Below are 24,127 nucleotides of genomic sequence, written 5' to 3' on the forward strand. Positions count from 1 at the left end.
AGAACTGGAATCCTGGGTCATGACCCTGTTACTTTCCTCCATCCCTTAGAGAGGTAATGATGGTCCTGATTTGTGTGAAAAGCTTTCTGTTGCTTTTCTTCTTTTTAAGACTTATTTATTTTCAATTTTTTATTTGACAGACAGAGATCACAAGTAGGCAGAGAGGCAGGCAGAGAGAGTTGGGGAAGCAGGTTCCCTGCTGAGCAGAGAGCCCAATGCTATGGCGGGGCTTCATCCCAGGACCTTGAGATCATGACTTGAGCAGAAGACGGAGGCTTTAACCCACTGAGCCCCCCAGGTGCCCCTGCTTTTCTTTATAATTTTCTTTGTATGCATCCCTAAATAATATGCAGTTTAGTTTTATCTCATGTACTGTGCAAACAAATGACATCATACTGTATAAACTGTGTGGCCTGCTTCTGCTCAAAATCATATGTAAAATCTATTTACACTGATGGATCTAAGTGAAGTATATTTATTTTAATCATAGCATAATATTCAGTGATATGAGTGGACTTTGTTCTAGTGCTGTGGGATATTTGGATTACTTGAAGTTTGGGTTGTTATAGATAATGCCACTATGCTGAATTATGTACATTTCTCCTGATACATACTCCAAAATGTTTTCTAGGTGTATTTTTACGAATAGAATTGCTCAGCCACAGAGTTTATATGTCTTTACAGTTTTAGATGTGCGGGACTGTTTTTCCAAACTGGTTGTATCAATTTGCTTTTCCACCAGCTGTGTATGAGTTCCTTACTTCACATTCTCCAACACTTGGGATTTTTAAATTTCTGTGTGTATGCACACTAAAGTTTTAATTTGATTAAACATCTCTAAGGTTAAACATCATTTTTATATGTTAGCCATTTGAATTTCCTCTTTTGTGTGTGTCTGAAATGTCTTGCCTAGGGGCGCCTGCGTAGCTTGGTTGGTCAAGTATCTGCCTTTGTCTCAGGTCATGATCCCAGAGTCCTGGGATTGATCCCTGCCTGGTGCGGGGCGGGGGGCGGGGGCAAGTTGTCCCTGCCCAGCAGGGAGCCTGCTTCTCCCTCTCCCTCTGCCTGCTGCTCTGCCTTCTTCTGCTCTCTCTGTCTCTCTGTCAAATAAGCGAATAAATCTTTAAAAAGATGTCTTGCCCATTTGTGTGGAGGCTTGTCTCTTTATATCAGTCCTAGGAACTCTTCATATGTTCAGAACTTGGTTATATGTAACTGTCTTCTTCCAATGTGTGATTTGTACTTTTTCTCTGTAGGATGTTCTCACTGTAGGTCTTTATGGCTGCTTTTTGAATAAAGTTTGAGGGTGTTGATTTTTATTCAATTTTTGGAAGTTTGAGAAGGATTGGTATAAATTCTTCTTTGAATGTTTCATAGAATCCATTGATTCTATTTCCTTACTCATTGCTGGTCTAGTCCGATTTTCTATTCATGATTCAGTCTTAGTAGATTGTAGGTTTCTAAGAATTTACCCATTTCTTCTAGATTGCCAACTTTTTGGTACATAATGTTTCATAGTAGTCTTCTTTGTGTTTTTTGTGGTACCTATTGTAATGTCTCTTATTTCTGATTTTGAGTTTTCCCCTTAATTTAGCTAAAAGGTTGTCAACTTTATCTAAAAAACAAAACAAAACAAAGAAACCAGCTCTTTCACTGATTCTGTTTTTTCTCTTTTTCTGACCTCTATCTCATTCATTTTTTTGTTTGTTTTTGTTTTCCTTTTGCTAAGGCTTAGTTTGGTCTTTTTCTAGTCGTAAGATATAAGGTAAGGTGGTTTATTTGGATTTTTTTTCCCTTAATGTAGGCACTATGGCTATAAATCTCTCTCAATACTACTTTTACTGAACTCCAAAGTTTCTGTAGATTTTTACCATTTTCAAGTATGTCAAGGTATTTTTTATTTTCTTTTTGATTTCTTTGACACAGATGTAGTTCAGGAGTGTGCTATTTAATTTCCACGTATTTGTGAATTTTTCCAGTTTCTTCCTGGTATTTCTAGTTTCATATCATTGTGTTCAGAAAAGATTCTTGGCATGATTTCAGTCTTCTTAAGTTTCCTGAGACTTGTTTTGTGACCCAACATGTGCATCCTTGAAAACACACCATGTGTTCCATGTGTGTTTGAAAAGAATTGGTATTCTGTTGCTGGACAGAATGATCTGTAGATGTCTGTTAGGTCTATTTGGTGTAAAGTAAAATCAAGTCTAGTGTTTCCTTATTGATTTTTTTTTTTTTTTGTCTGTATGATTTATCCATTGTTGAAGGTATGGTATTGAGGTCTACTAGAGTTTCTATTTGCATAAAATAATTTTTTTCCTTCTCTTTGAGCCTATGTTCATCCTTAAAAGTGAACTAAATCTCCTGGGGGTAGCATATAGTTAGGTCTTTTTTGTTTGTCTGTTTAATCCATTCAGCTACTTTATTCCTGTGGATTGAATAATTCAATAAATTTACATTTATTTTAAATGCAAAAAAAATTGAGTATACTTGACACACAGTAGTTATAGTTTTAGGCATACAGCTTAGTGATTTGACAAGTTTATATATTACGCTATGTTCACTATAAGTATAGCTACCATCTGTCCCCACGCTTAGCTCTTATGATATCATTGGCTGTATTCTTTATGCTCTCCTTTTTATTCCTGTGACTTACTCATTCCATTGAGGTAACCTCTGAAAATGGTTCACTATTTGCTTGACCCAGAAAAGCCGGTGAAATCATGCAAATCAAGAGGTTCAAATCTTTGCATTCACTTTAAGAATACATGTGAAACTGCCTGGACCATCAAGGGTGTGCATATTCAAAAAGCCACCGAGTATCTGAAAGACATCACTTTGTAGAAGCAGTGTGTGCCATCTGGTCACTACAATGGTGGAGTTGTTAGGTGTGCCCAGGCCAAACAGTGAGACAGGACACAAGGCCAGTGGCCCAAGAAAAGTGCTGAATTTTTACTGACAATGCTTAAAAATGCAGAGAGTAATGCTGGGCTTAAGGGTTCAGATGTAGATTCTCTGGTCATTGAGCATATCCAGGTGAACAAAGCCCCCAGGATGCAGCATAGAACTTACAGGGCTCATGGTTGGCTTAATCCATACATGGGCTCTCCCTGCCTTATTGGGATGATCCTTCTGGAAAAAGAGCAGATTGTTCCTAAACCAAAAGAGGAAGTTGCACAGAAGAAAAGATATCCCAGAAGAAACTGAACAAACAAAAACTTATGGCCTGGAAGTAAATTCTACATAGAATAAATGCAAATTAAAAAAAAAAAAACTCCATCAGTTTGTTCCCAGTATTTATAATTGAGTCTACTTCTTGTTCATTTTTTATCCATTTGTAAGTGGAATCATATGACATTTGTCTTTTTCCGTCTGACTTCTTTTGCTTAGCATAATACCCTGTAGGTCTTCTCACTCTTTGCAAATGGTTTGATACTTTATATGGAAAACCCAAAAGACTCCACTCCAAAACTGCTAGAACTCATACAAGAATTCAGTTAAGTGTCAGGATATAAAGTCAATGCACAGAAATTAGTTGCATTTCTATACACCAACAAGACAGAAGAAAGAGAAATTAAGGAGTTGATCCCATTACAATTGTACCCAAGACCATAAGATGTGTAGGAATAAATCTAACCAAAGAGGCAAAGAATCTATACTCAGAAAACTATGAAGTACTCCTGAAAGAAATTGAAGACACAGAAAAAAATGGAAAAAATGTTCCATGCTCATGGACCGGAAGAACAATGTCTATGGTACCTAGAACAATCTACACATTTAATGCAATTCCTATCAAAATACCATCAACTCTCTTCAAAAAATGGAGCAAATAATCCTAAAATTTATATGGAACCATAAAAGACCCTAAATAGCCAGAGGAAGGTTGAAAAAGAAAACCAAAGATAACAGCATCACAATTCCAGACTTCAAGGTCTATTACAAAGCTGTAATCATCAAGATAGTATGGTGTTGGCACAAAAACAGACACATAGATCAATGGAACAGAATAGAAAGCCAGAAATGGACCCTCAACTCTATGGTCAACTAATCTTCGACAAAGCAGGAAAGAATGTCCAATGGAAAAAAGACAGTCTTTTCAACAAATGGTGTTGGGAAAATTGGGCAGCCACATGCAGAAGAATGAAACTGGACCATTTCCTTATACCACACACACAAATAGACTCAAAATGGATGAAGGACCTCAATGTGAGACAGAAATCCATCAAAATCCTTGAGGAGAACATAGGCAGCAACATCTTCGACCTCAGCTTCAGCAATTTCTTCCTAGGGAACATTGCCAAAGGCAAGGGAAGCAAAGGCAAAAATGAACTATTGGGACTTCGTCAAGATCAAAAGCTTTTGCACAGCGAAGGAAACAGTCAACAAAACCAAAAGACATCCAACAGAATGGGAGAAGATACTTGCAAATGACATATCAGATAAAGGGCTAGTATCCAAAACCTATTAAGAGCCTTTCAAACTCAACATCCAAAGAAAAAATAATCCAATCGAGAATGGGCAGAAGACATGAACAGACATTGCTGCAAGGAAGACATCTAGATGGCCAACAGACACATGAAAAAGTATTCTGCATCACTCCAGATCAGGGAAATACAACTCAAAACCACAGTGAGATACCACCTCACACCAATCAGAATGGTTAAAATTAATAAGTCAGGAAACGATGGATGTTGCCAAGGGTGTGGAGAAAGGGGAACCCTCCTACACTGTTGGTGGGAATGCAAGCTGGTGCAGCCACTCTGGAAAACAGCACAGAGGTTCCTCAAACAGTTCAAAATAGCTACCCCATGACCCAGCAATTGCACCACTAAGTATTTACCCTAAAGATATAAATGTAGGGTGCCTGGGTAGCTCAGTGGGTTAAGCCTATGCCTTCAGCTCAGGTCGTGGTCTCAGGGTCCTGGGATCGAGCCCCACATCAGGCTCTCTGCTCAGCGGGAGCCTGCTTCTCCCTCTCTCTTTGCCTGCCTCTTTGCCTCCTTGTGATTGCTGTCTATCTCTGTCAGATAAGTTATTTAAAAAAGAAAAAAAAATATAAATATAGTGATTCAAAGGGGCACATGCACCTGAATGTTTATAACAGCAATGTCCACAATAGCCAAAGGATGGAAAGAGCCTAGATGTTCACCAACAGATGAATGGATAAAGAAGTGTGTGTACACACACACATACACACACACACACACACACACACACACAGTGGAATACTAGGCAACCATCAAAAAACAAAATCTTGCCATTTACAACATGGATGGAACTAGAGGGTATAATGCTAAGCAAAACAAGTCAATCAGAGAAAGACAATTATCATATGATCTCAGGAATTTGAGAATTTAAGAAACAAGACAGGATCATAGTGGAAGGGAGGAAAAAATGAAACAATAGGACACCAGAGAGGGAGACAAACCATAAGAGACTTTTAATCTCAGGAAACAAACTGAGGGGTGCCGGAGGTGACGGGGGTGGGGGGTTGGAAGGGATGGGGTGGCTGGGTGATAGATATTGGGGAGGGTATGTGCTATGGTGAGTGCTATAAATTGTATAAGACTGATGAATCGCAGACCTGTATCCATGAGAGACATAATATATTATATGTTAATTAAAAATGAGTATTTCAAAAATTAAAAAAAAAAAGCCTGTAAGTCTATCCATGTCATCTCAAATGGCATGATCTCATCCTTTTTATGGTTACATAATATTCCAGGGTGTGTGTGTGTGCGTGCGCGTGCACGAATCACACCTTCCTTATCCATTCGTTTATCAATGGACGCTGAGGTTGCTTCCATGTCTTGGCCATTGTAAATAATGCTGCAATAAACAGGGGTACATAGATCTTTTTGAGTTAGTGTGTTTATTTTCCTTTGGTAAATATCCCCCAATAGTGGAACTATTGGATCGTATGGTATTTCTCTTTTTAAGAGAAAAAATATTTTATTTACTTGAGAGACAGGGAACATGAGCAGGGGGAGGGACGGAGGAAGGGGGAGAAGCAGGCAACGGTCCCAAGTGGGGAGTCCAGTGTGGGACTCGATCTCAGGAGCCTGAGACCGTGACACAGGCGCCCCTTTACGGTATTTCTATTTTTAGTTTTTAAGGAGCCTCCATACTGTTCTCCACAGTGGCTATGCCAATTTACATATTCACCAAAGTACGTGAAGGTTCCTTTTTCTCCGCATCCTCCCCAACATTTGTTTCTTATCTTCTGAATTTTAGACAGCTTAACGTGTGAGATAATATCTCATGTTGGTTTTTTCTTTTCCCTGGTAAGGGATCTTGAGCATCTTTTCATGTGATTGTTGGCCATCTGTATGTCTTCTTGGGAAAAACATCTCTTCCGGTCTCTACCCTTTTTTTAAAATTGGTCAGTCCTCTAATAGCTAAGGAATTACTAATGTCATCTTACTGTGTTCTGGCTGTTCTGTAGTTCCTTTGTTAATCTCTTCCTCTCTTTTTTGAATTGATGATTTTTCATAATATTTTTTTATTCCCTTTATCTTTTGTGTATTTACTTTTGTGTAGGTTTTGCTTTGTGATTATGAGGTTTACATATAATGTCTTAGATACCTAATAGTCTGTTTCAAGCTCATAACAAGTTATATTGCATATAAAACTTCACCCTTTGCTTACCCCAAATCTTATGTTTTGTTAGTTTGCCTCTGTTTATATTAGGTATACATTACCAAATTATTACAGGTATAATCATTTTCATATAAATATTTTCTAGTTTATACTAGATTTAAGTGATTAACATGCCACCAAGTTACAGTATTTTTATTATGTACTCATAAATGTGACATATTTTCATATGTTCTCATGTTACTAATTATCACCCTTTCATTTTGACTTGAAGTACTTTGAGCATTTCTTATAAGGCAGATCTTGTGATGATAAACTCTCTTAGCTTTTATTTGCCTGAGGAAGTCTTTATTTCTCCATTTATGTTGGACAACTTTCCTACATCAAATATACATAGTTGGCAATTTTTTTTCTTTCAGCACTTCATATATATCATTCCATTTTTTTCAGCCTGCAAAATTTCTGATGAGAAATCTGCTGATAGATAATATAAAATAATTACACCTGTAATAATTTGGTGGTATGTGCCCAATATAAACAGAGGTAAACCTTATGGAGATTCCCTCTACGTGGGAATTTTTTTCCGTTGCTACTTTTATTTTTATTTTAATTCAGTATAGTTAACACATAGTGCTGTATTAGGTTCAGGTGTAAATACAGTGATTCAATAGTTCTATACATTTCTCTGTGTTCAACAGGGTAAGTATATGCTTAATCCCCTTGATCTACCTCACCTATCTCTCTTCTAGTGAACATGAGTGTGTTCTCTATAGTTTAGAGTCTTTTTCTTGGTTTGTCTCTCTTGTTTTCCCCTTTGTTCATTTGTTTCTTAGATTCTACCTTTGAGTGAAATCATATGGTATTTTTCTCTGACTTATTTTGCTTAGCATTATATTTTCTAGTTCTATCCATGTTGTTGCAAATGACAAGATTTCGTTCTTTTTTATGGCTGAGTAACATTCCTTTGCGTCTATACACACCACCTCCTTATCCATGCATTTCTCAATGGGCTCATGGGTTGCTCCTGTAATTTGATTATTGTAAATAATGTCACTAGAGGGGAACCTGGGTGGCTCAGTGGGTTGAACTTCTGCCTTCAGCTCAGGTCATGATCTCAGGGTCCTGGGATCGAGCCCCATATCAGGCTCTCTATTCAGTGGGGAGCCTGCTTCTCCCTCTCTCTGCCTGCTGCTCTGCCTACTTGTGATCTCTCTATCTCTCTCTGTCAAATAAATAAATAAATAAATAAATAAATAAATAAAAATGTCACTATACAGATGGGGGTACATGTATCCCTTTGAATTGTATTTTTGTATTTTTTTGTGTGTGCAAATACCCAGTAATGCTATGATTGGATCATTGGGCAGTTCTATTTTTAACTTTGAGGAACCTCCATATTATGGTCCACAATGGCGACACCAGTTTGCATTCCTACCAACTGTGCAAGAAGGTTCCTTTTTCTCTACATCCTTGGGCTTCCTAAGTGAGGGCACCCTGGTAGAATGGTTGAAACAGAAGTCAGTGAAATCTGGGGTGTCCTGGGATGCTCCATGCAGGGGGTACTCCAGAGCCAAAGCAGGCATGGGTAGAGGTTTCAGGGCACTCTGTGCAGGGAAAGGGGTGGAGGGGGGTGTCCTGGCAAGTTGTCTGGAGATGAAGTGGTTCAGGTCTGACAAGTTCTTGGATGTTTTATGTCTTAATGAGATGGCCGGAACCATCGTGACTGCTGACCAGGGATGTCCTGGTGTGTGCTGCCCTGGCACCATATTGATGAGACGGCTGGGGCTGGCGTGGAGGCAGGTCAGCTATGGCAGCCCAACCCGGCTTCCCTCTGCTCTATCAAGGCAGAGGGTGAACATAAACCATGGCACTCACCAGCCCCTCTGATCCAGAGTGAGTTCAGCAGTCACCTGCTTTTGGACAGGATCCTAGGGCTAGATCTTTTTAAATTCTAGTTGCCCTTTTAAATCACAGGGTTTTTTGTTTTTTTTTTTATGCCCCTTAGAACTATCCCATCCCACTGTAGTTCACTGTGGAGGGGGATGGGGGCTCCTTCAGTACCATGCCCTCCTCTCTCTTGTTCTCCATGTGGTCTCTCTATCTTTTGTTGTGCAGAAGCTGCTTAGTCAACCCTCCATTCTTCAATTGTTCTATAAATGTGTGTGTGTCTGTGAAGGAGGTGAGTCAGGGTCTTCCTATGTTGTCATTTTAGGAACCCCTAAAGTGTCTCATATTTGTTTTCTATTAATGTATAATGTATTATTGGTTTCAGGGGCACAGGTCTGTGAATCATCAGTCTTACACAATTCACAGCACTCACCATAGCACCTACCCTCCCCAAGTCTATCACCCTGGCACCCCATCCCTGCCAGCCCTAGCAACCCTCAGTTTGTTTCCTGAGAGTAAGAATCTCTTATGGTTTGTCTCCCTCTCTGGTTTCATCTTGTATCTCATATTTTTTTTTTCCATAGGAACTTGGATATTTTATCGCATTCATTTATTCATTCAATGAACATCTATTGAGAGTCTGCTGTGGGCCAAGCACTTTTCTAAGGGTTAGATACTCTGATGAACAAAACAGAGACAATGCAGGCTTTACTGGAGTTTATCTTCCAGTGTGTTGGGGGGAAAATAATATACAAGAGAAGTAAAACATGCAGTGTATTATATTGTGATAAAGGCTAGGGGAAAAAATATCAAGCATGGGAAGAGATTTAAAAATTGGGGCAGAGGTACTGAAATTTTATGTTGGTTGGCCAAACTTAATGCCGATCTATAAGGGAAAGGATTCCAGTTAACAAGAGCAAAGGTCTTGAGATGAAAACACGCCCGAGGTGTCTGAGGCACCCCAGGGAGATACATAAAGAAGCAGAGTCCAGAAAGAGAAACTTACCTCTTTGCTTCTCCACCATTCCACTCTATGGTACGGCTCATTCAAATATTTGTACATAGTAGCATTCACATATCTGCTGAATAATGAATTTTCCCCTCTGAAGGGAAAAAATCAGTAATGACTGGCAGGATATATGAGGAGAAGGGGCAAAGCCAGATGACGTCACAGCTAAGCATGTATGTAGGGGCTAAGTGTCTGATGGGGAAGAAAGGGTGGTTGGGATAGAATAGAGTGGGTTTTGAGATGGAGTTGTTGACCAAGCAGTTGGAAATGCAAACTTGCTACTTAATAGAGCTCAGGGAAGAGAGAAATTGGGACCGTAACGAAGTTGAAGTCATGGGGACTGATGAGATCCTCCGGGGAGGATGGCCTTGGATAGGGTCATGGTGTGGGAATGCAGAAAGAAGGATGGATTCATTTTTTTTTTTTTTTTGAATCCTTTATTTTTGAACTTTTTTTTTCATTTATTTATTTTCAGCATAACAGTATCATTGTTTTTTCACCACACCCAGTGCTCCATGCAAACCGTGCCCTCTATAATACCCACCACCTGGTACCCCGACCTCCCACACCCCCCGCCACTTCAAACCCCTCAGATTGTTTTTCAGAGTCCATAGTCTCTCATGATTCACCTCCTCTTCCAATTTCCCTCAACTCCCTTGTCTCTAACTCCACGCTTTTTGTTATGCTCCACAAATAAGTGAAACCATATGATAATTGACTCTCTCTGCTTGACTGATTTCACTCAGCATAATCTCTTCCAGTCCCGTCCATGTTGCTACAAAAGTTGGATATTCATCCTTTCTGATGGAGACATAATACTCCATAGTGTATATGGACCACATCTTCTTTATCCATTCGTCCGTTGAAGGGCATCTTGGTTCTTTCCACAGTTTGGCGACCGTGGCCATTGCTGCTATGAACATTGGGGTACAGATGGCCCTTCTTTTCACTACATCTATATCTTTGAGGTAAATACCCAGGAGTGCAATGGCAGGATCATAGGGAAGTTCTATTTTTAATATCTTGAGGAATCTCCACACTGTTCTCCAAAGAGGCTGCACCAACTTGCATTCCCACCAACAGTGGAAGAGGGTTCCCCTTTCTCCACATCCCCTCCAACACATGTTGTTTCCTGTCTTGCTAATTTTGGCCATTCTAACTGGTGTAAGGTGATATCTCAATGTAGTTTTAATTTGAATCTCCCTGATGGCTAGTGATGATGAACATTTTTTCATGTGTCTGATAGCCATTTGTATGTCTTGATTGGAGAAGTGTCTGTCCATATCTTCTGCCCATTTTTTGATATGATTGTCTGTTTTGTGTGTGTTGAGTTTGAGGAGTTCTTTATAGATCCTGGATATCAACCTTTTGTCTGTACTGTCATTTGCAAATATCTTCTCCCATTCCGTGGGTAGCCTCTTTGTTTTCTTGACTATTTCCTTTGCTGTGCAGAAACTTTTGATTTTGATGAAGTCCCAAAAGTTCATCTTTGCTTTGTTTCCTTTGCCTTTGGAGACGTATCTTGAAAGAAGTTGCTCTTGTTTTTTATTGATTTTCTGCTTCGATTATCTATCTATTTCTGAGAGAGGGTGTTAAGATCTCCAACGATTAGTGTATTCATATCAATATGACTCTTTATCTTGATTAACAGTTTTCTTATGTAATTGGCTGCTCCCATATTGGGGGCATAGATATTTACAATTGTTAGATCATCTTGGTGGGTAGTCCCTTTAAGAATGATGTAGTGTCCTTCTGGATCTCTGACTACAGTCTTTAGTTTAAAATCTAATTTGTCTGATATGAGAATCGCTACCCCAGCCTTTTTTTGAGGCCCATTGGCATGAAAGATGCTTCTCCATCCTTTCACTTTCAGTCTGGGTGTATCTTTAGGTTCAAAATGGGTCTCTTGTAGACAACATGTGGATGGGTCCTGTCGTTTTACCCAGTCTGCAACCCTCTGCCGTTTTATGGGCGCATTTAGGCCATTCACATTGAGGGTGATTATTGATAGATATGTTTTTATTGACATTGTGTTACCTTTGAAGTCTTTCTTTCTGTAGATTGTCTCTATATTTCTGTTCAATGCTATTCTTGGGCTTTTTCCTCCTTTAAAGAAGCCCCCTTTATTTCCTGCAGTATCAGCTTGGTGGTTGCATAGTCTTTTAAGCCTTGCAGGTCTTGGAAACTCTTTATCTCTCCATCCATTTTGAATGTCAGTCTTGCTGGATAAAGTATTCTTGGCTGCATGTTCTTCTCATTCAGTGCCCTGAATATATCTTGCCAGCCCTTTCTGGCTTTCCAGATTTCTGTGGAGAGGTCTGACGTTATTCTGATGGGCTTTCCTCTGTATGTAAGGATCTTCTTTGTCCTAGCTGCTTTCAAGAGGTTCTGCCTACAATTATAATTCTTCATTCTTATTATTAGGTGTCTCGAGGACTTTCGAGAATCTGTAATCTTGGGGGAAACCTTTCGGCCTCTAGTACATAAATGCTGGTTCCATTCATGAGATTTGGAAATTTTTCATGAAGAACTTGTTCCACTATATCTTCTAGACTTCTTTCTTTCTTCTCCCCTTCAGGGATTCCAATAATTCTGACGTTGGAACATTTCATGGCATCATTTATTTCCCTGATTCTGTTTTCGTGGCTTCTAAGCTGTTTGTTCCAGGCTTCCTCCTGATATTTTCTGTTTGTCCTCCAGATCACTAATTCTATCTTCTGTCTCAGTTACTCTAGCGTTGAGAGAATTTAGGTTAGATTGGAACTCATTGAAAGCATTGTGAAGCTCATCCCTGGTAGCTTTCAGCTCTTCCCTAATATTGAAAACATGATCTCTGGTCGTTTTCAGTTCGGCCCTAATCAATTTCATTTGGTCACCCATGGCTTTCTCCAACCTAGCTATCGCTTGGGTAACTGTTAGCCTGAATTCTCTTTCCGACATATTGTCTATGTTGATAGCCATTAGCTCTGTTGCAGAAGGTCCATCCTCTGTATTTTTCTTCTGTTGGGCATTCCTCCTCCTAGTCATTTTGGTGAGAGATGGCTGAACGAGTGTAGCTGGATGTATCGACTGTGGTGCAGTCAAGATGCACCCTGGAATGCTTCTGAGCAATCAGGGTTCCCCACCCAAATGAGTGGAAAAAGAAAAGGAAAAGAAAAAAGAGAGGGAAAGAGACAGGAAAGAAAGGTGAGATAAAAGAGAAGGTTTAGCCCAAATGGGCCCCAAGGTAAGATTTATGAAGTATACAAACAAACACAGACAAACAAAAAGACTGATATAAGTATATGACAAGAGAAAAAAATATATATATGCAAATAAAGGAAGAACCTCTTCAAAAAGAACTCCGAGTGTAAGATTTATATGCTATCAGGACAAACACAAAAACACAGAAACACTGGTGGAAGAAAAAGATGGGAGAGTGGTTGTAAATTCTCAGGGTGGCAAGGAAGGTTGTTTTGATCCTTCCTGGATGTATCTTGATATCTTTGTTAAAGGACTGAACTTTCCTAAGATAAGGGGGGATTAGGAATTGGTTTACCTATGGGGGTGGCATTGAGTGGGGAAAGGGGATTACCTTGAAGTTTAACTCTATGAATATTAGAAAATAAAAATTAAAAAAAGGAATAAATTAAACTAAACTAAAATTTTAAAAAAGAAATTTAAAAAATAGAAATGCAAAAGGAAAACACAGGTGTATGTATTAAAAAGTTCAGGTTAGAAGGTTATTATGGAATTTGATGTACTGGACATCTCACTGTAACGGTAAATAGGTTAAAAAATCTATATAATAATAAAAAATTATCTATATAAAAAAAATGAGCCAGAATAGTGGGATCGATTTAATAATAAAAATTGTCCTATGAAGTAGTGGTGGTGGTTCTCTTGTCGTCTTTTTTTTTTTTTTTTTTTTAATCTTTCCTGGTTGGTTTTCTGGGGGAGGGGCCTGCCACATGGGTTTTCAGTCCCTGAAGTTCTCTCAGCTAAGTCCTCCCGCCCCCCTCAAGGGGGTGGGCTCTGAGGAAACTGTTTTTTTCAGGCTTTTGTTCTCTGGAGGTTTTTATATTTGTTCACTTTTGTTTTTCTCTCTCGCCTTGACCGCTTTTGATGGCTTTTGTAGGTTTAGAGGAAAGCAAACTGCACCCTGACCTCCCTCTCAGAGAGAAGCCTCAGTCCGGCTGCAGAGCCCATATAAATCCCCCCTTGACCACTGGCAGAGCAGGTTCCCAGTCCCGGTCCCTGGGGACTCAGGATTTTTTGCTTGTACCCAAAACCATGGCAGCAGCGGCTGTCTGGGCAGCTCCAGACTGCCAGAGAAGTTCCAAGCAGCGATCACACACTGAGATTTTCCCGCTGGCCTGGGCTGGGAGTGCCTGGTCTTTCCAATCTGAGAGCACCTGGCTGGCGTTTGTGTGCACCTCTCTCAGAGGAGGGCGTGGGGCATGACTCGGACTCTGATGGCACAGCAGGGCACTTGCGTGGGGACTGCAAAAAGGCTGTGCTTCTGTTGGCTGGCTCCTGTTTTGTTTGAGTCAGTCTGTACTCTGCTAAGCAGATCGTTCCTAGATGTTCCCGAGCTCATCAAAGAGATGCCTGTTCCTGTGCCGCCTCTTTCAGGCATCAGGAGACTTAGTGCTTTGATGCTAGTGTGTCAGCTGATAAGTAATTAGTAACAGGGAACGAGTTTTACTTGCTGCTCAGCAAAGTTAGGTATGAACTGGTGAAGAGAAGACAAGATAAAATTGGGACAAAAGGAACATGTGCGTGGTTGTTAACGTGCTGTGCTTGCTTTTAGACCCAGCAGATGGCAGTTTTGCCAAGTCAAAACAGTCAAAATTGGAAGAAGGTGATGCTCCAGGGTCCCTCCCCTCAGTGACGGAAGAGACCGACTTAGCAGGTAACATTATGCGCCCAGCCAGCTGTTCAAGCAAGAGAGTGACAAAACTGTGAGCCCTGAATATCCCAACATGCTCTACAGGGGGCTACAGTTTGCAGATCAAAGTTGCAGCACAACCCTAACAACTAAGCATTTTATCCTCTAAAAGCCAAGTAAGTTGTTGCACACATTATAGATAAAAGCAAGTAAGCACCATGTCCTTTCTATTTTGACTTCTGCCTCTTCACTCTTTGTTACGGCAATTTTCAGGGCTGCTGATTCTTAGATGTCTAGGTCCCAGCTTTAGCTGATAGTTATTAATGAAGTTTTTATTAGAAATATCCACTCTGCACATGCACCTGAATGTTCATAGCAGCAATGTCCACAATAGCCAAACTATGGGAAGAACCTAGATGTCCATCAACAGATGAATGGATAAAGAAGATGTGGTATATCTATAATGGAATACTATGCAGCCATCAAAAGATTATATTTATAATCTTGCCATTTGTGATGATGTGGCTGGAACTAGAGGGTATTATGCTTAGCGAAATAAGTCAATCGGAGAAAGACAACTATCATATGATCTCCCTGATATGAGGAAGTGGTGATGCAATATGGGGGCTTAAGTGAGTAGAAGAAGAATCAATGAAACAAGATGGGATTGGGAGGGAGACAAACCATAAGTGACTCTTAATCTCACAAAACAAACTGAGAGTTGCTGGGGGGAGGGGAGTTGGAAGAAGGGGGGTGGGGTTATGAACATTGGGGAGGGTATGTGCTATGGTGAGTGCTGTGAAGTGTGTAAACCTGGTGATTCACAGACCTGTACCCCTGGGGCTAATAATACATTATATGTTAATAAAAAATTAAAAATTTAAAAATCCTATACCAGTGAAGGGGATTGATCCAAGATATCTACATGTGTGGGGTTAGCTGTCTGCAGGAGTGATGCCTCTCTGTTTCAAAACAAAAGGCTCCAAGAGGGTGAATTTGGAAGCCTAGAGGTGCTAGACGTTGGCGATTAAGAACCAGTCGGCCTGAGTTCCAATCCTGACGCTGTTGGGGCATGAGCTTGCCCAAGTTTTATTTGATCCCTCTGTTCTATATGCACAACAACAGTGCCTACCTGAAGTGGTTTTTGCAAGGCTTACATGAGTCAATACCTGCAAGTATCGATACCTATAAGTCATCAACCTCAGGGCACCCAGAAGCTGTTACACCAGTGTTTGCCCCCGTAGAAATGTCCTACCTGTCATGTCCTACCTGTTCTGTCCTCCTCACAGCCTCTTACAACACCTCCTTTAGTCTGCTGCTTAGACCTAATATCATCTGCCCTATTTTAAAGTGCTGGGAAAGGTTGGAGGAAATGAGCACTTGGCAAAAACTAAGGTTTGATGGGAAGCAGCTGGAAGTGCCCACCATGGCTCTGGGTTCCAAGAGGGCCTTGTCAGCCACCGTCAGGTCCCACTTATGTCTGGCTTCCGACGGACACTCCAACCTCTGGGCAGCTGATGGGCTAAGCATGTCAATTTTGAACCTTGTGTTAGTTTTACTTAATGTTCTGTTTTTATTCAGAAGGCATTCCTACTCCATCCCTAGCGGTTGTGCCCGAGAATTTGAAGAGTTCTGCTGTTCTCCTAGCCTTTGAAAACTTCACTAGAGAACTGCAAAGGAAATCAGAGGTAATGGTCCACTAAAAATGAAAAACTGGCTTGTTAGGGGCTTAAAGTAACAAGATCATATTATTCATCTGTACTGTTGTTATCCTGCATAGGTGGAGGTGCTCCTGAGGCTTAGGAAAGGTATACTTGCCTTAGCTATGGGTCCTGACTATAGTGCCTTTGTGGACTGTCGTTTGGATTATAAAACAGCGGTTCCATGTCCATTTGCTGCAGTGGGACTGGATGCACTTATATGGAAATCAGACTCATGGTTTGGTTTCATTGAATGCATTCTCAGACAACAGGAAGTACCAGGAGGTGACGATTCAGTCACGATGATAGGCAAGGAGGAGAAGGGGCCATGTGGTTGAGAGAGGTGTTCAGGACAAAGTTGGAGGTGGGTTTGGGTAGATGTTCGGCTGAGTGGTGCATAGGTAGGCTGTCCCAAAGTCTTGTCTGCAAGTTGAACTTTGGAAGCATTTCAGTTCCCTCCTTTTATGTCCTATTGTTTATAAATCCCCAAAGAGTTATTTATTAGCACATTTGAGAAAAGTATCTTACCCTAACATATATTCATTTAACTAATTTGGAAAATCTCCAAAGTCTTATCATATTTTCTGAAATACCAATGTAAGTTAATTTATAGTGGAAATTTGTTAATAATATTCAACATGTGCTTTGATAGCATGAATATAAATTTTCCTATTTTAGCCTATTATTCTTTATTGGTACCTTCCTGGGGTACCATAGAAAGTGTATAGCAAGCTGTCTCATCACTGTTGTTTAACAGTTGTGTTTATTAAATGAATATAAGGTGCTGGTATCATATTTTGTTAAAGATTTTATTTATTTGGGAGAGAGAAACAGATGGTGACAGAGATCACCAGAGCGCGCAGGTGGGGAGGAGAGGGTGAAGCCGGCTCCGCACTGAGCGGGGAGACTGATGCGGGGCTCGATCCCAGCACCCTGGGATCATGACCTGAGCGGAAGGCAGGTGCTTTACTGGCAGAGCCTCCCAGGCGCCCCTGCTGGTAGCATCTTTTTCACACAAAGCCTGAACTCCATTTATGTAGTTATGGTTAATTCAAATGTGATTATTTTGTTATTGTTGTTCTGGTTTAGCTTAGGTACGAGGGGAGTCCGCTTTATTCAGAAGATGCCAAGCAAGCACCAGACTGCTTAATCCGACTTTTAAACCAGATACGTCAGTGCAGGTAAGTGTTGGGTTTCCAAACAAGGTTCTAAAACTGTGATCGCTCATAAGGATTTGTATCATGCCCATCGTGCTGGGGTCATGAGGACCTGAAGCTTAAGTAGCTGTGAGGTTTGATACATCACCTAACCTGTCTAGTGTCTAGTTTCTAGTTCTTCCTTCATAAGATGATGGGAGAAGGCCTTCCATAAGCTTCCTAAAAGTATGGTATGATCCTAAAACACTATTTAAAAAAAAAATTATCCAACTATGAAGACAAAGCAAGGATGGGTAAACATGGGAAAATGCTGGATAAGTGCTATGTGTCCTCCATGTGCAGTGGAATATTATTCAGCCTTAAAGAATGAAATTCTAACACTTGCCACATCCTGGATGAACCTCAAGGACATTATGCAAAATGAAATAAGCCAGACACAAAAGGACCAGTGTTGAATGACTTCACTTAAAAGAGGTACTTAGAAGAGACAAATTCCTAGAGAAGGGAAGTAGAATAAAGATTAGCAGAGCCTGAGAGAGTGGAAATAAGGTTTGTTTAAGCAGTATGGAGTTTCTGTTTGGACCACGGAGAAGTTCTAGAGATGGATAGTGGTGATGGTTGCAGGACATTGTCCATGCACTGAATCCCACTGAATTGTCCACTCAAAGATGGTTAAAAGGGTAAATTTTATGTTCTATTGCCACAGTAAAAAGTTCTGTGCACTTGCACACACACAAGCACCCATCCGCAAACACACTCTGATGACTGTGAGATGGGAAGGGTAGGAGAGGTGAGGGGAGATGGGGTTCTGTGGGGAGATGGGGTTCTGTGGGGAGATGGGGTTCTGTGATGAGATGGGGTTCTGTGGGGAGATGGGATTCTGTGGTGATTAGGGTTAATCTAGAGCCATTACAGCTGAAGTGCTTCTGTAGGGAGGTTTTGAAAATAAAGGTTTGATTGGTATAGGGAAACAAACAAAGGTTTGATTGGTATAGGGAAGGTGGGCATAGATGGTTTCTTGTTGGAGAGAATGGCCTGTGAATGAGGGAGGGAAAGAAAACGATGGCAGGTTGGTTAGCTTAACTGAAGGAGGACGTTTCTTAGGGCAGAAAATATAATGTGAATAGGAATTTATAACTTTTTTTAGTTGCAATGTCATTTGATTCTCAAAACACCCATAAAGGACTTTGGACGTGGAGAACTTCTGTTATGTTGTAGGGGGAGAGGTTACGTATTCATCTATTTCCCATTCGGCAAATGCACACTGAGCAGCACGAGGTGCCAGGCCCTGGGCTAAGTGCAGGAGAGCAGTGACGACAAGCACTGAGAGCTTCTTGCCTTCATAGAACTTTCAGCCTAATGGAGAAGACAGAAAACAAATAATCAGTTTATGTGGTGGTTAGACCCACAAAAGCAGAGGTTGGAAACTTTAGAATATGTAGAAGATGGGCTTTATTAGCCAATTTCAGCTCTCAGGACCAGCTTAAGGCAAGAGAGGAAGGGGGCAAGTGGAAGTTTGGAAGTGATGGGGAGTTATGATTGGTGACATAATGGCTTCTGGGCCAGGTCTGACCTCTGTGTCCTTTTCCCTGGAGTCCTCTCTCCTTTGCTCTTAGTATGATGTTGAATTACCAGCTTCTTTTGGACTTCTTTTGAAGGGATAAATCCAAGTCTTCGTAGTTTCTGGAGAAGAGGATGGTCATCCAGTGAGGGGGAGGAAGAGGAGGTGTGTGTTCTTAAAAACAAAAGTTAGCAAGGATGTGGAGAAAGGGGAACCCTTTTACACTGCTGGTGGGAAGGCAAACTGGTTCCTCAGAAAGTTAAAATTAGAACAACACTATGACGCAGCAATTGCCCTACTGGGTATTTATCCAAAGAATACAAACATAGTGATTTGAACTATGTCATTTGAACACATGCTTAGCAATGTTTATAGCATCAATGTCTACCATAGCCAAACTATAGAGAGAGTCCAGATGTCCATCAACTGAAGAATGGATCAAGAAGATATAACAGATGCACACGCACACAATGGACTATTACTCAGCCATCAAAAATATGAAATCTTGCCTTTTGCAGTGACATGGATAGAACTAGAGGGTTTTATGCTAAACAAAATAAGTCAGAGAAGACAAATACCATATAATTTTACTCATGTGGAATTCAAGAAAAAAAACAGATGAACATTGGGGAAAGGAAGGAAAAATAAGATAAAAACAAAGGAGGAGGAAAACCATAAGAGACTCTTAGCTATAGGAAACACACTGAGGGTTGCTGGAGGGGAGGTGGGTGGGGGGATGGGTAACTGGGTGATGGACATTCAGGAGGGCACGTGATGGGATGAGCACTGGGTGTTCTATGCGACTGATGAATCACTAAACTCTACCCCTGTATATTACAGTATATGTTAGCCAACTTGAATTTAAGTTAGAAAAAGTCCAGAAAAGAATCAGGAGTATCCTTGTAAAAAGAAGATCATCTCTTGTTACAGTCAAGCAATTCCAATGAAATCTGTTGCTTTTTACATTTATCAGACTGAATAAACTAGAACAGTTTCACAGTTTTGTTCTTCAAGAGCTGAACAATCTTGAGAAGGATATTCAGACTCTGAAACACCTTGAGAAGGATGTTTTGGTAAGTGCTCCTCTTCTTTTGGAATATTCTCTGTGACTTAAGAGGATCCGTTCCAGAGTAGAGTAACTGATAACCACTTAAGACTTTTGTTCAATTTTAGGAATTTTGGGAAAAACAGTCTGATGACTTGAAATCATTCTGCGATCTCCAAGTACTGAGGTAATTGTTCAACATATTCTTTCTAGCAGTATCTTAGTTGAAGGATAAGGGTAGTGCTTTAGCTATAGTATGAGTGATTGATGTAAAAAGTGATTGATGTAAAACTGCCTGTGAGTAGCTATGAAGCGGCATCTTTTCAAACCAATTACTTCTGCGGCACTCCTTCGGCAAATAGTGTGGCTTAGTGTATCAATGTAGAAGCACAAATTTTGAAAAGCATAAACGGAATCATACAAACATCAGTGTTTTTTTATTCAAGCTCTTATTTTTAAGCCATATTTCAACAAATTGAAGGAGTATATTCTTTTTTAAATTAACATATAATGTATTATTAGCCCCAGGAGTACAGGTCTGTGAATTGTCAGGCTTACACATTTCACAGCACTCACCATAGCACATACCCTCCCCAATGTCCATAACCCAACCACCCTCGCCCTGCCCCCCACCCCCCTTCTCCCCAGCAACCCTCAGTTTGTTTTGTGAGATTAAGAGTTTCTTATAGTTTGTCTCCCTCCTGATCCCATCTTGTTTGATAAAATGACTATATTCTAAGAAAAATATTTATGTATATGCTAAATTGTGGTCTTATGAAATATAGTCTACATTTAAGAATATATGTGTGTGTATATATTAAACAGCCAATGAGTTTATCCTGCTACACCTTCCTTTCAGTGTGATTACTCTGTGTACATTCTGAGGGTGTTGCTTCTATTCATGTAGAATAAAGTCTGATTCTCTGGAGCATAGGGAGCGGGGAAATGGAGAGTAGAGTGGACCCTCCACTCCTCTGCTTCTGCCCTGAGAGAAATTCTAGTGTTTTGTTTGGTTTGGTTTCTGCTTAAGCAATCAGAAAGAATCCTTACAGAAATATGTAATGGCCTAAAGCTTTATCTACCAGTTCAGAATCTGCTTCTGCCACAGAGATCTAAGTCCCATAGTTTTGGGAAGACTATTATTCTGATGACACTGTACATTTCAAACAGCAAAAGTTTAAAAGTTTAAAATAGGAGTTCTCCATTCTTTTACTCTAGTTAACACAGTTAATAATGATGACAGTAGGTCAATAGATTTTCAGAACTCTTTCAGCAGATGATTAAAACAGAGATCCTTTCATAACCTCTTCACTGAATGCCCCTGGTTGGTTGAGAAAGGCTCTCTGACCTCTTCAAACTTTGAAAATTTGTTAAGTTTCCCAAAAGAGCTTTTGTTTCATGGGCTCTATGTGTGAATATTTTCCATATTAAAAGTTGAGATAGAGATTTTAAAATATATATTTATTTAAAAATAACAGAAACGTGCCAACAGATTGGACAATCTAGAAGAAATGGATGAATTCCTAGAAAATTAAAATCTCCCGGGAGTGAATCAGAAAGAAATAGAAATACAGAACAGACCAATTACTGGTGATGATACTGAATCCTAGTAACAAACCTGAATTGGTAATTTAAAAACTCATACTACTTTGATTACTATAGCTTTGTAATATAACTTGAATTCTAGAATTGTGATGCCTCCAATTTTTCTTTTTCAAAATTGCTTAGGCTATTTAGGGTCCTTTGCAATTCCATACAAATTTTAGGATTGTTTGTTCCAGGTCTGTGAAAAATGCTTTTGGTATTTTGATAGGAGTTGCTTTAAATGTGTAGATCGCTTTGGGTAGTACAGACATTCTAACAATATTTGTTCTTCCAAACCATGAACACAGAATGTCTATTTCTTTGTATCATCAATTTCTTTAATCCATGTTTTGTAGTTTTCAGAGTACAGCTCTTTCCTCTCTTAGGTTAAATTTATTCAGAAGTATTATTTTGGTGTAATTGTGAATAGATTGTTTTCTTTCTCTGCTGCTTCGTTATTAGTGTATAGAAATGCAACAGATTTCTGTACATTAATTCTGTATCCTGCAACTTTACAAAATTCATTTTTCAGTTCTGGTAGTTTTTTGGTGAAGTCTTTAGGGTTTTCTATATATAGTATCCTGTCATCTGCAAATAGCAGAAGTTTCCCTTCCTCCTTACCAATTTGGATGCCTTTTATTCCTCTCTCCTGCCTGATTGCTGTGGCGAGGGTTCCAGTACTATGAGAGTGGATATCCTCGTCTTACTCCTGTCTGTAGGGAGAAACCATTTCAGTTCTTCCCCATTGAGTATGATGTTAGCCGTGGGTTCTTCATATAAGTCCTTTATTATGTTGAGGTATGTTCCCTCTAAATCTACTTTGTTTTTACATGAATGAATGTTGTACTTTTTCAGACACCTTTTTTGGATGTACTGAAATGATCCTCTGTTTTTTATCCTTTCTCTTATTGATTGATTTGCAAATATTGAACCCCCATTGCATCCCAGGAATAAATCTCACTCAATCATGATGAATGCTCTTTGTAAATGTATTTTTAGATTATGTTTGCTAATATTTCGTTGAGGATTTTTGTATCTATGTTCATGAGGGAGATTGGTCTGTAGTTCTTTTTTTGTTGTGTCTCTATCTGGTTTTAGAATCAAGGTAATGCACAATTATCTGGTTAATCTTTGACAGTTAATCTTTGACAAAGGAAGCAAGAATATGCAGGAGAAAAAACAGTGTCTTCAACAAATGGTGTTGGGAAAATGGGAGAGCTAAATGCAAAGGAATGAAACTGGACCATTTTTTTACACCACACACAAAAATAAACTGAAAAACGGATTAAGGACTTAAATGTAAGACATGAAACCATAAAAATCCTAGAGAAGTGCCCAGGCAGTAATTTCTCTGACATCAGTCATAACAACATCTTTCTAGATATGTCTCCTGAAACAAGGGAAAAAAAACAAAACAAAAATAAACTATTGGGACTTCATCGAGATAAAAAGCTTCTGCACAGTGAAGGAAACAACCAGCAAAACTAAAAGACAACTTACTGAATGGCAGAAGGTTTTTGCAAATGACATTTCTCATAGAGTTAGCATCCAAAATATATCAAGAACTTATGTAGCTCAATACCCAAAATAAATAATCCAGTTAAAAAATCGGCAGAAGGCACATGAACAGACACTCTTCTAAAGAAAACATGTAGGGCACCTGGGTGGCCCAGTGGGTTAAAGCCTCTGCCTTCGGCTTGGGTCATGATCTCAGGGTCCTGGGATCGAGCCCCACTTCAGGCTTTCTGCTCAGTGGGGAGCCTGCTTCCTCCTCTCTCTCTGCCTGCTTGTGGTCTCTCTGTCAAATAAATAAAATCTTAAAAAAAAAAAAAAAGACATGTAGATGGCCAAAAGATACAAGAAAAGTTGCTCAACATCACTCAGCATTAGGGAATTGCAAATCAAACTTACAATGAGATATCACCTCACACCTGTCGGAATGACCAAAATCAAAACCGCAAGAAACAACAATAAATGGTGAGAAAGTGCAAAAGGGTTCCCATTTCTCCACAATTGGTGGGAATGCAGACTGGCATAGCCACCATGGAAGACAATATAGGAGTTCTCAAAAACTTAAAAATAGAACTACCCTTTCTCACATTGAGGTCCTTCATCCATTTTGAGTCTATTTTTCTGTGTGGTGTAAGGAAATGGTCCAATTTCATTTTTCTGCACGTGGCTGTCCAATTTCCCCAGCACCATTTATTAAAGAGGCTGTCTTTTTTCTATTGGACATTCTTTCCTGCTTTGTCAAAGATTAGTTGACCATAGAGTTGAAGGTCTATTTCTGGGCTCTCTACTCTGTTCCATTGATCTATGCGTCTGTTTTTGTGCCAGTACCATGCTGTCTTGATGATGACAGCTTTGTAACAGAGCTTGAAGTCCGGAATTGTGATGCCACCAACTTTGGCTTTCTTTTTCAATATCCCTTTGGCTATTCGAGGTCTTTTCTGGTTCCATATAAATTTTAAAATTATTTGTTCCATTTCTTTGAAAAAGATGGATGGTACTTTGATAGGAATTGCATTAAATGTGTAGATTGCTTTAGGTAGCATAGACATTTTCACAATATTTATTCTTCCAGTCCAGGAGCATGGAACATTTTTACATTTCTTTGTGTCTTCCTCAATTTCTTTCATGAGTACTTTATAGTTTTCTGAGTATAGATTCTTAGCCTCTTTGGTTAGGTTTATTCCTAGGTATCTTATGGTTTGGGGTGC

General features: G+C 39.7%; 1 protein-coding gene and 1 pseudogene across 1 annotated transcript in view; both read left to right on the plus strand.

Annotated features, from left to right (window-relative positions):
• Positions 1-24,127, plus strand: part of SYCP2L (synaptonemal complex protein 2 like) — a 130,811-nt gene that overhangs the window by 86,161 nt on the left and 20,523 nt on the right. The window contains exons 27-31 of the mRNA XM_059401499.1: positions 14,283-14,384; positions 15,942-16,048; positions 17,150-17,241; positions 19,752-19,851; positions 19,952-20,010. Coding sequence (XP_059257482.1) covers positions 14,283-14,384; positions 15,942-16,048; positions 17,150-17,241; positions 19,752-19,851; positions 19,952-20,010 — 460 coding nt within the window. The remainder of the gene's footprint in view (positions 1-14,282; positions 14,385-15,941; positions 16,049-17,149; positions 17,242-19,751; positions 19,852-19,951; positions 20,011-24,127) is intronic.
• LOC132018779 (large ribosomal subunit protein uL22-like) lies at positions 2,680-3,233 on the plus strand (annotated as a pseudogene).

The sequence above is a fragment of the Mustela nigripes genome, chromosome 5 (genome assembly GCF_022355385.1).
Source record: "Mustela nigripes isolate SB6536 chromosome 5, MUSNIG.SB6536, whole genome shotgun sequence".
Taxonomy (NCBI): Eukaryota; Metazoa; Chordata; class Mammalia; order Carnivora; family Mustelidae; genus Mustela; species Mustela nigripes.